The sequence below is a fragment of the Glossina fuscipes genome, unplaced genomic scaffold, assembly GCF_014805625.2.
Source record: "Glossina fuscipes isolate IAEA_lab_2018 unplaced genomic scaffold, Yale_Gfus_2 60684, whole genome shotgun sequence".
Taxonomy (NCBI): domain Eukaryota; kingdom Metazoa; phylum Arthropoda; class Insecta; order Diptera; family Glossinidae; genus Glossina; species Glossina fuscipes.
In genome coordinates this window covers 34,379-51,465 of record NW_024003007.1, presented here as the reverse complement: position 1 = coordinate 51,465, position 17,087 = coordinate 34,379, and the positions used below count along the sequence as shown (strand labels likewise).

The 17,087-nt window shown below is 36.6% G+C and overlaps 1 protein-coding gene across 1 annotated transcript in view; it reads right to left on the bottom strand.

Annotated features, from left to right (window-relative positions):
- Positions 1-886: 886 nt before the first annotated feature.
- Positions 887-17,087, bottom strand: part of LOC119643397 — a 34,885-nt gene continuing 18,684 nt past the window's right edge. The window contains exons 5-6 of the mRNA XM_038042748.1: positions 2,155-2,307; positions 887-2,085 (exon numbers count right to left, since the gene is read on the bottom strand). Coding sequence (XP_037898676.1) covers positions 1,627-2,085; positions 2,155-2,307 — 612 coding nt within the window. The 3' untranslated portion in view covers positions 887-1,626. The remainder of the gene's footprint in view (positions 2,086-2,154; positions 2,308-17,087) is intronic.

Below are 17,087 nucleotides of genomic sequence, written 5' to 3'. Positions count from 1 at the left end.
AAATTAATTTCTGAGGAATTTTACACTCGATGAGCGATTTTAAGGGGAGTGGGAGGAAAAACCCGGCGTGGTGATTCGACCTTTCTTTAACGTTTTAATATTTCTTATTCGTTCTGAACGATTATTATTATATTTACTTTTCTACGTTTCCGTATCGCGAGTTTCTGTAAAAGAAAAGAAATACGCTGCGGGTGTTACAGCAGCCAACCTCGGCCTATAGGGCCACTCGTCCGTCCCTAACCGTTCCATTTAGCAAGAGAGAGTCCATTAGTCATTCAGGGATAGCGGTTAAGCTAAACCTGCCATCCCTTATCTGTGAAGGTTAATAGTCCTATTAGTCATTCAGAGATGACGGTTAAGCTAAACCTGCCATCCCCTATCCGTGAAGTCAAAAAAGCCTAGCAGTAACGTCAACTAGTTATGTGGTCTGTGATCACTTACCTCTGGCTGCTGCAACACGACTGAAAGCCTGGGCGTGCTGCTACGTGCTCTTTTATAGTCGCGATCACCATCGCTGTCCCGTTACATAGCTGCTTTGACTTGCATATGTGTTATTCTTATCTGTATATTCTTATGTATTTTAACTTAGGTCATATGAAGTATACCATTCGTAATTTTTTTTTTTTTCCTATTGCCTATTGCTTGTATGCGTGTTTTTAGGTCTGTTTTATTGTCATTGCTAATCTAGGTACCAAATCGTATGATTTCATACCCCATTAGGCAAAAAATTATGCATATTGTTTATATGTGTTCTACTATATATACGTTTTATACATTTGCATACATTTTATAGCTGGGCACATTTTCTGAAACTATAGTACATAATGGGTAATGTATACAATTTTCCTTTTTTTGTTTTATACATACATATATTGAATTGTCAACGGTTTGTGCGGGAGAAGCGTGATCTTATAATAATCAGTAAGAAAAAAGACATGTAAGGGACTGACATTCGTGCGGACGGACTTGTTATCAGTAAGGAAGCAAAACGCTTCCTTAAAAGATGAAACAAGATTTTGTTCTTGACATCTAGAGCGAGTTTAGTTTTGTATCTTATTTTAAAGCCGAATGTTGCTTCTTGCAGTTCATGCGAAAGATTAGACGGGGCTATGTAGAGAAAGTCCGCAGTAGCGCTTGGGCAAAGCGCCAGCAATTTTTGCTTCTCATAGGATATGAGATCTTACGTTCAGCTTTATTTTCATGCTGTGTAAACCCGTTTTAATGGCGAGAGTCCTTAGTTGAAAAATGAAATCGTTAGTGTCTTTCAATGCAATTAAAAGCGTGTTAGTACTGGAAAATCAGGTGTTTCAGATTTATTATTTTGAGGAATATGAGCTGAGTAAAATAAAATATAATATTTGTTAGTGTTCTGATCCGGGGCTCCGGAGCCGTAGTCTAAATGAAATATTTGCTACTTTTAATGTTATACAATCACTTATGTCTTAATAGGAAGAAATATTTTTTAAATGGGAGTTGCTGATGAGTATTATAAATTGTTAATGAAAATTTTACTTCCATTTTTTGTCTTATTAAGAAAGCATTAGGAAACTATACAATTTATATTTACGTATTAGTGCACATCTACACTACTTTCGCGCACATTTACTTTCGTTGGCAAATGACCTTTCACGCTGGTAAATTGTGATACACAGCCATTGTTAAAAACGTTATTAAACAAGAAAGCAACGTGAAACATAGGTAATTGTATTTAATTGGTATGCGAAACAATTCCGCAGACATATCCAATGACGAAGCAAATATCAACACTGTGTTAAGGTCATCAATTGGAGCATTGTGATAAACAAACGGTCGCCCCTGTATCCGATGGCCAATAGACTTTGCCATTTTGCATTTTTGAGTTAGTGATGCTGCCATAAAAACTGGTAATAAACACAAAATTAATTCCAGTACAATGTTGGCCACATTTGGAATGATTACGTGGTGTGAATAAAGAAAGCCAAAGTTTCCGAATATATGTATGCAACTACTAATCGCATAGATTGTACTTTTGATGAAAAGGAAACCAACGGGAATGCTAACATAATGATTGAGGCGGTGTAACAAAGTGTAAAATTCTTGCGTTTCCTACGAAAGGAACATAACAGTTGCAAAATGATTACATTTAGTTTGTGAGTACCTTAGTCAACTACTTACGCGCATCCAATGTAATATATCAAGTGAATGTAGCAATAACTTCTCCGATAAGGATGTGATATAAATACACAAAAGATAAGATTCAACACAATAATTACTCAAAATAATGATTTCCAGAAATTCTTGCATAAACAAGATCGTAGAGAGTATAATCTGCAAAGACATCAAGAACAAACGAATGTGAGGATATACATAACTATTTGCAAGATCATATGTAAATGACACAAGGGTGTGAAGATAAATTCGAATTTAACTAGTAAAGACACCTACCATTTCTGTTAACATACCTCTGTTAACGACTTAACAGAGCTCATGTTAAATCCTTACAATTGAGATATAGTTGGTTTGAAAGCCTAATCCGTCCATATTAAAAAAAAGAAAATATTTTTGTGGACATTTCATGAATCCATATAAAACTACTTTTCAAACAAACTAAACAAATTCAAATTCTGCTTATGGAAACTATTTTTAACGGTATTTGAAATTCAGTATGTTAGCGAAAACTGCATATGAAAAAACACCCAAATTTGACACTCTAGTGCGGCCAAACTAGAAAATGTCGCCTATATTCACCTATACCACGTGAATCTATATGAAAATACCTATCGATTAAGCAAAAAAAATTCACACTTTGCTTTCAGGAACTATTTTTGCCGATTTTTTGAAATTTGCTATGTTACCATAACATAGCTATGAGAAAACACCCAACTTTGACACTCTGGTGCGGCCAAACTAGAAAATGTCGCCTATATTCACCTATACCACGTGAATCTATGTAAAAATACCTATCGATTAAGCAAAAAAAATTCACACTTTGCTTTCAGGAACTATTTTTGCCGATTTTTTGAAATTTGCTATGTTACCATAACATAGGAAACTCGTCACAAACTCTAAAATGAACGGTAATGTTTCCGATATTGCTGAGTCGGTTGGTAGCAAAACATATACAAACAAACCGGCAAGTCCGTCGGCTTTAAGTACGCCGAAGTGGCAAGGGTATCTCCGCCCAGAGCCGCCACTCACTCTAATCAAGCGCCATCGCCTAAAAGTAATGAAGAGAAAAATAAATCATCCTCTCCTCCTGGCTGTTCGCGTGTGAATGCTGGTCACCAGACTGGGCAAGTCTCACAAGCTGCCGGTACAAGGGGGGTAACCCCATCTATATTCTCCCCAACTCGAAACTCTCCTACTGTGAACCCCCCTCCTGTTCCAAATAATGACATTTGCTTGACAGCAGTTCCTGCCAGAAAAGCAATATTTGTGTCAAGACTGGCACCTGAAACATCGGTAGATAACATAAAAAGTTATCTGGCGACGAAAGTCCCATCAGTCAACTTAAAGCGTGTTAGCATCTTCAAAAGGGCTCCCTCTCAAGCTAGGGCAATCTCCTCTTTTAAAATATTAGTTCCGACTGAAAACAGTGATATGTTGTTAAACAAATCACTGTGGCCAGTAGGGTCCTTGATTAAGGAATTTATCCCTCGAGATCGTCCCCGTAATACCAAAGCAATAGTCTTGTCGCCTTCAAAAAACTAAATGTTTCTTCAGGCCCATTATCTCTCATTTATCAAAATGTTAGGGGCCTAAATTCAAAAATTCGTTCTAGTTTTCTAAATTCAGTGAGCACGGAGTTTTTCTGTTTGGCCTTCACTGAAACTTAGCTAAAACCCGATCTTCATTCGTCAGAACTTTTTCATAATTCTCCCCAAGTCTTTAGAAATGATCGAGTAAATCACATTGGTGGTTGTGTATTAATTGCCATATCTGCGCCAGTCCGGTCCAATTTAATTGAATTTCTCACTTCTCCTGACGTTGAATTTATCGCCATTCGTGCGAAAATGCCTAATAAATATCTATTTATAACCTGCTCCTATATTCCCCCTAATTTTGATATCTCCATTTACAGAAAACACGCTGCCCTCATTTGTGAAGTGGCCAAGCGGTCTAGACCCACCGATTTGGTCGTTGCATTGGGTGACTTCAATTTGCCTCAAGTCACTTGGTGTAACACTGATAATTCTGGCTGTTTGGTTCCTACTTCAACGTCTGATAGGGCTGTTGTGTTCTTTAGTGAATTGTTTGATCATAATTTGGGTCAATATAATCGTGCTCCTAATTGTAATGGTAGACTGCTTGATCTCTGCTTTGCAAATTTTCCCGAGATTAACGTAAATCATTGTCCACCTTTTAGTTTACCTGGGCACCCTTATCATCCATCAATATGCATTTCCTTTCATCATATGAATGATGGTTTGTTGAATTGCCTTCATGTGCCAAATCAAACTTTTTTAAATAATTATTATGATTTTCATAAAATCAATATTGTATTGCCAAAACATTGTCTTTCACATTTGAGGCTTGATTTCTCAACCGGTAGTATTGAAAGCTTATTGTCATCGTTCTACAATACATTAAATCTAACTATTGCTGCATCTGTTCCGATCAAGCAGTGTCGACCTCGAGGCAGGTGTCCCCCGTGGTTTAATGAGATAATTAAATATCACAAGAACAGAAAAAACTCGCTATTCAAAAAATATTCGAAAAGTGGCTCTGCGCTCGACTATTTCGCTTACTCGGTGGCGAGGCATACATTTAACTCCCTCAACCACCATTATTACTGCAGATACCTTCTGTTCATTAAATCCTCTCTGTTTGCTAATCCTAAATTCTTCTTTAAATTTGTTAACTCTAAAAGAAAAATTTCCACATATCCTTCTCATGTTTCTTTTAATGGCTCTGATTCCTCGGATGATTTTGAAATCTCAAATCTATTTGCTGAGTATTTCCGACGAAACTTTTCGATTGCTAATTTCCATTTATCAGCAAACTACCCATATTCTATAACCAACTCGGTTTCAATACCTAACTTGGTTATTTCGGAAGATGACGTTTTTAAAGGGTTGAGTTCTCTTAAATATAGTTGTTCGCCTGGACCTGATGGAATTCCATCATGTGTTATTAAATCTTGCGCTGTCGAATTATGTGGTATGATCTCAAAGATTTTTAACATGTCCTTGTATTTAGGTGTTTTCCCTTCATGTTGGAAGAGTACAGAGGCATAGCCAAGTTGATTGTCTTGCCCAAGTTGTTCGAGCGTATTGTGACTCAGCATTTGGCTTTTGCCATTAATTCGTATGCTTCTCCGCACCAGCACGGCTTTCGGAAAGGGCGATCTACAGTCACCAACTTGTTAGAGTTTAACTGTCATGTGCATGGTAGAGTGCATTAGACTAGTCTACCATGTTCAGTGCAATACCCGAGACCTATATATCTTGAAGAAAAGTAGTTCACTTGGGGCTGGCAACCAGGAAAGTATGGAGAATCCGAAGCAAGTACGGTTGTTTTTAACAACCGCCCAAAGTATGCCATAAGGCTTTGCAAAACAAACTGGGAGCCACGGGGGTCAGGAAGCTCGCCTCACAAAGCCACGTATGCCTGCGGGTATATGATGGACTTTGTCCTTAAGTCGTAATAAATAAATTAATTATACTATTAATGCAAAAAGGAATTAACGGACGGCCTTCCCTTTGGCCGATTGATAGAAAATGTCTGGTAAATTAATTAATACATGCAAAAATGGAAAAGGGATATGACGAATAAGTTTTCCCCTTTTACCTATTTTTACTTTTGAACACATGTCACGGATGCCTGCGGGTAATGGTGGTAATTGATCAACAGCACAGTGGAAGCCTTATGGCGGAAGCAGTCAGTTGATCAATTTGTGAGTCCTGACTGCTTGGGTGCGGCCCTTCGGGGAGTACTCGTGGTGGTTGTGGTTGGCGAGTTCCTAGCTAAAATGGAACAATTGAGTGCAGCTAGGCCTCGCCATTCACCAGAGTGGGGTTTATTGTTCCATACACAATAAACTGTTCTGGACTCTGGTGCTGTTTAGGCCCCTACTCTGTGGGGATTGTCTAACTCGCCAGGGGGCGTAGTACGCTTAAAAGTGGCTTGGGCCACCGTGAGGTTAAGCCTTTCAGGCAGGTACCCACGTTAAACCCTTGCCACAAATTCTGTCATGTTTTCAAGGCTTTTTCTAGTGGCTCTCGCACAGATGTTATTTACACTGATTTAAGCAAAGCATTTGGTTTGGTTAACCATAACTTACATATCTTTAAACTCCAAGCCTTTGGCTTCCCTTTCTACTTAGTGAAATGGATAAGTTCTTATCTGCACCATAGATCCTTCAGAGTTTTGTTTAACTTCAGCACCCCGGATGAATTCCCCGTGACGTCTGACGTACTTCAAGGAAGTCACTTAGGTTCCATTTTATTTACTTTATACATTAATGATCTCCCATCGGTGGTTAATTCCAGCCAGATCTTAACGTATGCTGATGATGTGAAACTGTTTTCTTCCTTCTCTGTTGAATCGCAATCACATCATCTTCAAGGTGATTTGGATAATTTGGTGAATGGTGCGCTTTGAATCTTCTGAAACTAAATCTGAGTAAATGTAAAAAGCTGTCTTTCTCAAGAAGAAAGTCATTCATTACTCAGTATTTCATAGATTCCCATAAGTTGAAGGACGTCGATTCGATCACAGATTTAGGCGTACTATTTGACCATAGGTTGCGTTTTAACTTGCATATTGAGCTCTCGATAGGCAAAGCAAGGTCCGCGCTTGGTTTTCTAAAAAGGTGGTCCAAAGAGCTTGATGATCCCTACATTACGAAAAGGCTGTACATGTGTTTGGTCACACCTATACTTGAGTAGGCCTCTGTTGTGTTGTCTCCTTCTGCTACGTAAATTCAATTGAATCTGTTCAAAAGCAATTCTTGCTGTTTGCCCCTAGAAATTTGGGTTGGGATCCAATTGCCTCTCTTCCTCCGTATGAAAATAGGTTGCTTCTGCTGTCCTTACCGTCTCTTGAGAAACGTAGGTTTGTTCTTGGGGTTTCCTTTGTAATCAAAGTAATTAATGGTGCTATTGACACGCCTTCATTACTTGGTGAAATAAGCTTTAATGTCCCTAACCGCTTCTCTAGGTACTTTATCTTGGTTAAGCTTAGCCAGTGTAAATTTAATTATGAGCTATTTAATCCGCTTAGAGTCGTTTGCAAGAACCTAAATGACGTCTACCACCTATTCTCGTTATCGAACTCTTTAAAGTCCATTAAAGCAACATTGCTTAATACCTTTACCTATGTCGTGCTTAAACTAGCTTTTAACCTTAAAAAGTCGTTACGATTCGAAAATGAATTATTGTTAATTATTATCGGTTGCCAGGCTTATGCATGTTTGCGATGGCTTAGGGGTTGATTTGCAATTTGGTCCTGTACTGGTTGTAAGTGTGGCTCTATGCTGATAGTGTACATGCTTTTTTTCTTGTTCTTTTTTTTTCTTCTTATTTGTTTTATTATACTTATACTAAATTTTATTATTAATTAATATAAGTTTTGCATTATGAGCCAATTGAATTCGACTGTTATTTGTTTAGTTGAGTTTCTAGTACAAGTAGAATTAAAATAAATAAATAAATAAATCCATTCCACGTACTTTTTGGGCTTTTTCGTACATCTATATTTATACTCTTATTTTTTTAAAAAAACAAAAAACGTTTTATACAGTGTAACAATTTCATAGGATTCTCGCCTTTAGAAATAATGAGAATCAAAGAGAAAGCAACTAAACTGCTTCTAATTAATAGCGCTGCTGTGTTTTTGCTGTTTTCGTGACTGTATATGTGCACATATACGTGCAACTAAAAACGAACCGTGGGTACGAAACGAAAGGACGCCAAATCGATAATCTGTGTTTACGCAAAACAGAAGCGAGACTTTTCAAAAGTTGGCTTAAACTCAAAGTCCCATTGGAATGCTAGCTAGCTTAGAACTAATGGCGAGAGATGGGGATGTTCTGTTTTTATCCCGCAGACACTCCATAGACGATTGCACTAAAGGGACACACTGCTATAACTCTTATGAGGACGGATTACCTACGGAACGGACTATCCTTATCCCCAGAGCCACTTTATACCCTGTCATACCTATGTTTTCTATCGGCACTATGATTTTATACGAAAGACTCGGAAGTTGAGTCCGAAGAACCTTCTAACCTATCCTCCTCTAAAAAAATAGTCCAAGAATCCTCCATTACTATCGCTTGTTTATTTATTCTCTTAAATTTAGTCTTCAATATGTGGAGTCACCAACATGATTGTCTCTTCTGATTACCTGTATTTTATTCGTGTCCATTTAAAGAGCGTTAAGTGCGTGCTGTTGCTATGTTCAATTAAATAAAAACTGATGTAAGCACTGAACACTGGCATTCAATAATCCTAATATTTATTGCTGTACTGGGTTGATAAGCCAACAGAGATAGGGCTAGAAAATTAGGCCGGTGAAATTTTCCTGTGTGCGAAGCTCTAACTTGTCAAGAATTTTGCACTACGAACGATTATGACAAAAGTTGTACTGCAATTTTTATATCACTTAGGATACGATTTAGCGGCTGTGTTTTGCTATTTAAATCGAATGTATCCACACTTTCTGTAAAGAATCTAATAAAAAAACACAGCAGTCGTGATTCAGTTTAATTTTTAAGATATTCACAAATCCTGTCCCAAATGATTGTGAACAAATTGAACACAATTATTCTTTCCGCAATTGCATTTACTGTCGTTTTTCTTAAATTTGTTTAAATTCGTGCATATTTTAATATATATCAATGTTTTCTGTAAACCAAGCGTAATATGTAACTAAGCGAAAAGGTTTGTTTTAGCGAGAAATAGTTGAAAATAATGCTCCTATTTTTGTTGATTAACAATTTACAAAGAAACGATTACAACGCTTACACCGGTGATAATAATTATGATGACGAAAGTGACGATGATATTTTAAAGATGATTACATATATAAAAAAGACGATAATCAGTTGATATTCTGAAGAACAATAAAAAAATTTTGATCAGGTGTTAAAGTACAAGCATATGTTCATAATTCTAATTGAATTTTTCTCAATACTGTCTAGTTATTGTAATGGTTACAAACTAGAATTTATTAACAAAATTCTTATGTTTTAAACAACTTAACAAAAAAAGCCTTTACGGCTCATGGTTATTGTTGATAGCGTGTGTCGTTGGACAAGTTGGATTTTCTAATGGTTTAATAGTTGACGTGAAATTTTTTTTCATTTCATTTCCTGTTCCTCTACGCGTTTGCTTTCCAAAAAACTTTTTTTGCTTTTCAGATATGCCAATCTTTAATGCCTGCCAACTTTTTTCTCTTTTCACACCGACATCAATTTAGAAAAACAAAAAAGAGAAGAAAATGTATACAAAGACGAGGCTGCCCTACGCAATGACAATTCGAAAGACAGGTACCACGAATGTGCGAAGTAACATTACAAATGCTGGAAAAAATCTCGCTTATCCGCTAATACGTAGCGCTAGGATGCCTCCGTTTATATGACGCTCGACTTACATCCTTTATCTAAAGATAAGGAACCCTTTTACCCATGAGGGGATACCAACGTCGAAATTCAGTTTGTATGCCCGCTTATGCCTTTGGGCGGGAGGGGGATAGGTAATCCCGTTTATCCGCTTTAAATTAATGCTCAGATACCGTCATGAATGTTTCAGCAGGTCCAACAGATAATGATTTTTCCGTGACGTCTGGCTTCCCTCAAGGCAGCCATTTAAGAGCCCGTTTATTTATTTATTTGCATTCGACGCCTGCCCCTGTGCTAGTTGTGTACAAGCTTTTTCCTTTTTTTTTCTTTCTTATTTGTATGTGAATTATTATTAAATTATTACTTTTTTTTTTTTACTTCTCCATTTGCTACTAGCTTTTAATCATAATTAGTATAAGACTTACTTCTCAGAATTAATTGAACTCGACTGTTAATTTATTTAAGTTAAGTTTTATGTGTAAGTAAATAAATAAATAAACACCACAAGTGGTGTAAGATATGATTAACGGTACCGAATCATTTCTTAGGCCACAGCTTATATAGGTGTTATCCTGAAAAGCAAGTCTATATGTGAAAGAAAGTCTCGTAACTGCAGGATAAGTTTCACATTCACCTATTTAGCAAAAACAGCTGAAAACAAAAGGGAAATTTACATTTTTCATATGTAGTTTTTTTTCCCTACTTCTGTTTCAGCTAATGATAACTTCACTATCGAATTAGTTTTGTCACATACACGTTACATACGCGTTTCTTTCGTCTTCTTTACAGGTGTTATCAATGTCTGTTCTCAGACCACATGTGCCAGCCATGTACTACGCACAATATGAACCCCTAAGAATAAGCCTGTTAAATGTTTTTTGGTTTAGCAAAGCCTTTGCTTCATCAAACGTATTTTTAAGTCGCTGACAGTTGGTTATAAAGGCTTTTGAAACAAAAAATAATCGCCCTCACTAACTATGCTCCAGCGCCATATATGGCTGAATAACACTTTTATTTTCTTTGAAAAACTGTATGTTCTTTTTAAAATCTTCATTTCAAAAATCATTTGATTAATTTCATTAATTTTTGTTTATCACCATTTATGATTAATAGAGATGTAACTGCAAAAGTAACCCTATGACGCCAAATTCGCCGTTATTATCAAAATTTGTAAACGAATTAACCCAGACGAGAATTTGTGAGAGAAGGACATTTCTATTCAATTCTGTCCTCTGAAGAAAGTGTGTTATTCGTTTCATGGTTTTACATGAACATTTGAAACTGTTTTCAATGTTGCGGACAAAATTTTGTCACGTTGTTGTCGTGCTAACAACAGCGCAATGAATCCAGCGTAACGTTGAGTATAGAATGACTAGTTTTTCTCTTCTTAAATTCAACGGAACCCATCCTTATAATATACGAATCGAGTTCCGATTCTCCTTCTCTTTTTATAAATCTGCCGCTCGTTGATGGATTTTTCTCTATCTGATAACAGCAAGAGAAAGCCTTATAAAAAAAAAATTTTTTGCTGGTGTTCCGTTACTTCAATTCCATTGATCGTTGTCCGCTTACACGGTATAGTAAGGTAATGGTAAGGTAAAACCAGGCAGACAGACCTCATAAACCGAACGAGTTCGTAAAATGAAAACTCATCGTAGGTGGATACTGACGGGCTGGCTCCAAACAGAAAAAATAATAATATTGATAGTGACAATAATAAAGTTAAGCTAAAATTGAAGTTAATGTTAAAAGAAATTAGCTTTTTGTAATTTGTTTCCCCGTAAGTAGTCTCTACGTAGACTTGCTACTTTTCGATAACTCCTAATCCTTCATGAGAAGCCATGCCTTGGTTTTATGAATCCCACCGAGTGCAACAGATGGTGAGGAACGTGTTACATTTAATAGATCAAACCATGGGTGTCCACAATTTGTAAGCGTCGTCATCGTGCCTTAGTTTGAACTCTTGTCCGCTTATACACGTAACCCTCTGAAACACATAAGCCTGCATCTTGTAGTCGACTTAAGAGACCTTCAGTCTTAAGAAGCGTAACGGATAAGCTCTAACTTGTACCTTCTTCAATCACGATTATTCCTAACATATTTTTTAAATTAGCAAAAAGTAGATTTTTAATTACAGATAAAATTGGATAATAATTTTGTTTGATGGGTGAGTTTTCTTCTATGACCTGTATAATATGCTCTTCTAAATGTATCGTTCCTGAACCGTTTTTTTTAAAGGAAGTTAATTTTCTTTTAATCAACTCCATTATCTTCGCGTGTAGTGAGTGTAATTTGTTTTTTAATGCGATTGTAGCTAGGTCAAAATCCTTAAGATTTTTAGTTTTAATTAGAGAATACTTTTGACATTTTGTAACCTGCTCACAGCTGATCGGTGGAATTTTTTGCAGAAATCTACCACGAAGTGTATGCTTTTGTCTTTGGTGCTTTAGCATGTGTACGTACGTTGTCGGTTTAACCCCACGGCGCCCTATGGGGCGTAACCGGCGCCCTCCAGAGAGTTAGACAATCTCTATAAGCTAGGGGCTTAAACTACACTTGAGAATCCAGATATGCTTATTGTGTATAGCTTAATAAAACCACTCTGGTAAATGTTGCGGCCTGCCATTACCTCTAATTACTCGCTTTGGGAATGATAGAAACCACAACCACTATCATGCCGCCCAAAGGGCCCTACCCAGCAGTCAAGACTCACACGTTGGTTAACTACCGCGTTAAAACGGTGGCTGAACGTACAAGCTTCTACCACGGTTTCAACATGTATCTAAGTCGGTAAGCTTCTCCCCGAAAGATCTTGACAAGCAGAGAGGGCTCTTGATCCCCATGGAGCTTAAAGTTAGACTATAAAGCTTTCAGCCGTACTTTACGCGACATAGTCACTTTTGATTTCGGCTTAACCATACAGTCCCAGCTATCCAACACCAGACCACACTTCTTATAGATATATTAGCATCGGGTCTTACAACTGACAAGGCGGGCGGTAAGAAACATCATACTTTTAGCTGCTCTCCATTAAACAGGTAATGTAAAGCCTCCTGTCACAGAGGGTGCATTACCATTCACCGTTCGCACTTGTTGATATCATAATTTGAAAATATACTATCGGAAATCGATTCCAATAATATTCTTCAAAAAAACGTGTTTATCCGCCCAATAAAAGTGCTCCATCGGGACTCTTTTGATGTTAAAAATCAAATTTTAAGAAACAACATTAGCTTTTAATGAAAAAAATTTCCATTGGTGGCTAGGCGCGGGTTGACTCTGCACATATATAATAAAGTAATGAACACCTTAAAAGATACAAAGTACCAATTCGTTATTCAACGAAGGTAAAACTAATAACTTTATGATCCGACCTATATTCCATGCGCGCGAAGATGGTGTGTTTTTTTGGATGGAGTCTTGACTAAGATTGGCAATTTTTTGAATCAGTTGCATTCCGATTATTGACCAATCAAATTTTCTCTGAGCTCGCAACCAACAAGAAAACTGACTGAAAAATTTATCAACGTTTTCTTACTAATAACTTCAATTGTCAACAAAGCTATACCAGCTCCATATCCACCACAGAAAATATAGAGAGAACTGGATCAATTTGTGCACTATGAGCATAACTGACGCTGTTCAACGCTCAGTGCCCAAAATATTTTCGAGGACTAATTCGCTTGTACCTCCCAACCATGTATTGAATGTAATCGGAAAACAAGTCTATTTTATAAACTGTAGTATGTGCATAGCGCAGCAAGTATCCGCAAAATGAAGAAAAACAAAATAAAAACAAAAACAAGTGGCAAGCTCTCGAAAATGCTGAGTTGCATTTTTCTTAAAGGTATTATATCAGACGCCCTATATCAAGTAACTGCTAACATCAGCATAACAACTAGAATTATGTTTCGACCACAGGTTGATTTTGATGGAATAATCGTACCACGGAACGGATCGTACGATGATATATTTGTAGCTGGTTGCAACGCAGCACGTTTCATTAGATTTTCTTCTTTATTTTACCTTTCTTTTGTTTTCTTATTTATATTTGGTTTTGAACTCGCACCCGTGCAAGTTTGCTTATCAAATGCTAATACAGCTACCTTCAGCCCCTTATGCACATTTATGAGGCAAATGTATGTAAATAAAATCATTCACTTGCTTTGCTCCTAGGACAGGCGTGTGTATGCAATTGTTATATTATATTTTAGTATTTATAGTTGGTTAATAAATAAAGCGGGCTAGCTTTCATCTTTTTTTCTATTCTATTAAGCGCAACTTTTGTTTATTTTACTTATTTCCACAAAAATTTTCAATACATATTATGTTTGTTTGTGCTGCACTTGCGGGCTTTTAGATTAACAATTTATGGTGGGAGAGGATTTAATATTATATTTTTGGTAAATCTCACTTTTGCTTTTATATACATTTAAATATATAAGTAAAATAAAATGTTATCTAATACAATCTGCAAATGTTTTACATACTTTTTTCTTACTTGTAATTTGGTTTTCAATTTTGTACAGTATTACGGGATTTTATTTATTTATTTATTTTTATTCATTCATACATGAAATTCAATTAAAGAAAATCATAGTCGAATTCAGTACGTGATAATAGAAAATCCTATACTAATTCTTGTAAAAAAAACAAGAATAATAATAAGCAAGTAAGTTTAAATAAATAAAAGGAGAGAAAAAAAAGAGGAAAAAAGCATGTACACAGCTAGCACAGAAGCACACTCTCGACAAGAACAGATCCAGGTTGCTAACAAACCTCTAAGCCATTGCAAATATCCATAAGCTTGGCAACCAACACGTTAACAACACAATATTATTTTAAACAAAAATGAAGTATTAAGAATGAAATGTTGGTTTAAGTACGAAATAGGTAAATCGCGCATATTAAGAAAAGTTGCTTTAATAGGCTGTAAAGAGTCCTATAATGAGAACAAATGATAAATACCTTTAGGTTTCTGAAAACAACTCTGAGCGGGTTAAACAGCTCATAACTGTATTTACATCGACTAAACTTAATCAAGATAAAGTGTCTAGAGAAACGGTTAGGGACATTTAAGTTTATCTCACCAAGTAATGCGGGCGAGCCAATAATACCATTTATTACTTTGATTTAGAAGGAAACGCCAAGAACAAATCTACGTTTCTCATGTAACGGTAAGGATAATAGAAGCAACCTGTTTTCATAGGGTGGAAGAGAGGAAATCGGGTCGAGTAGTCAAGAGTCTCGACTAGCAGCTCAATGGTCGTGGGTTCAAATCTCAAGCGCGGTAGAGTTTCTAATACAGCCGGAAGCCTTAGATGCTAGTGCTTTAATTTAGCCTTAGAATTTAGTCTCTGGCTAAATTTATGATAATAATAGTAATAAGAATGAAATGTTAGTTTAAGTACGACATAGGTAAATCGCACATATTAAGCGAAGTTGCTTTAATGGACTTTAAAGAGTCCGATAATAAGAATAAGTGATAGACATCATTTAGGTTTCTGCAAACATCTCTGAACGGGTTAAACAGCTCATAATTTTATTTACATTGACTAACCTTAATCACAAGATAAAGTGGCTAGAGAAGCGGTTAAGGGACATTAAAGCTTATCCCACCAAGTAATGCGGGCGAGGCAATAATACCATTTCATTACTTTGATTAAGAAGGAAACCCCAAGAATAAGTCTACGCTTCTCAAGTAAGGATGATAGAAGCAACCTATTTTCATAGGGTGGAAGAGGGGCAATCAGGTCCCAAACCAAATTCCTAAGGGCAAACAGCAAGAATTGCTTTTGAACAGATTCAATTGAATCTACGTAGCACCTAAATGAAGGAGAGCATACAAGCAGAGGTCTAACCAAACATATGTACAACCTTATCGTGATATAAGGCTCATCAAGCTCTTTGGGCCACCTCTTTATAAAACCAAGCGCGGACCTATCTTTGCTTAACGACAGCTCAATAAGCAAGTCAAAACGTAACCTATGGTCAAATAGGACGCGTAAATCTGTGAACGAATCGACGTCCTCCAACTTGTGTGAATCGATGAAATACTGAGTAATGAATGACTTCCTTCTTGAGAAAGAAAGCTTCTTACATTTATTTAGATTTAGTTTCAGAACATTCAAAGAACACCATGCAACCAAATTATTCAAGTCGGTTTAAAGCTGATGTGATTGCGATTTTACAGAGAAGGAAGAGAACAGCTTCACATCATCAGCATACATTAAGATCTCGCTGAATTTAATCTCCAAGGGCAAATCATTAATGTATAACTTAAATCAAATTGGTCCTAAGTGGATGGCTTGAGGTACGCCAGACGTTACGAGGAATTCATCTGTGATGATGAAGTTAAACAAAACCTTGAATGATCTATTGTGCAGATAAGAGCTTATCCATTTTACTAAATACAAAGGAAAGCCAGATGCTTGGAGTTTAAAGATAAGTATGCTATGGTTAACCAAACCAAACGCTTTCTTTAAATCAGTACATATTACATCAATGCTAGAGGCACTAGAAAAAACCTTGAAAGCATGACAAGTAAACTCTAACAAACTGGTGACCGTAGATTCTCCTTTCCGAAAGCCATGCTGGTATGGAGAAATACACGAATTAACGGCAAAGGCCAAATGCTGAGTCACAATTCGCTCGAACAGCTTAGGCAAGACACTCAACTTGGCTATGCGCCTGTAGTTCTCAACGAGGTGTTTATTTCCACTTTTGTGAATAGGAATAAAGAAGGAACTATTCCAACACAAAGGGAAAATACCTAAATTCAAGGACTGGTTAAAGATCTTTGAGATAATTTGAGCTATATTTTAGAGTGCTCAACCCTTCAAATGTAATGTCCAGAAATATCCAAATTAGGAACTGAAACCAAATTAGTAATCGGATATGGATGGCTTGCTGATAGATCGAAATTAGCAGTCGAAAAGTTTTGTTGGAAGTATTCTACAAAGAGATTTGAGGTTTCAATACCATCCAAGGACTCGGAGCCATTAACACAAACATGCGAGGGATTTATGGAGATTTTTCTTTTGGAATTAACAAACATAAAAATCTATTTAGGGCTAGCAAACGGAGGGGATTTAACAAACTGCAATAATATTGGTGGTTGAGGAAATTAAATCTTTGCCTTACCGCTGAGTAAGTGAAATAGTCGAAGGAACCACTTTTCGAAAATTTTTTGAAAAGCTTGTTTTTTCTATTCTTGTGATATTCGTTAAAGAAGACAGAATTATTACTGTTACACCAAGTGGCTTGAGGCAAGTTGAAGTCACCCAATGCAACGACCAAATCAATGGGTTTAGACGGCTTGGTCACTTCACAAATGAAGGCAGCCGGTTTCTTATATATGGAGATATCAGAATTTGGGGCAGGTTATAAATAGCTGCTTATCAGGCATTTTCGCTCGAATGGCGATAAATTCAACGTAAGGAGAAGCGGGAAATTCCATTGAATTGGACGGGATTGACGCAGATATGGCAGACAGGAAAACTTCGTGCTTACGGAATTTAGAAAAGTAAAACGAATTTTTGAA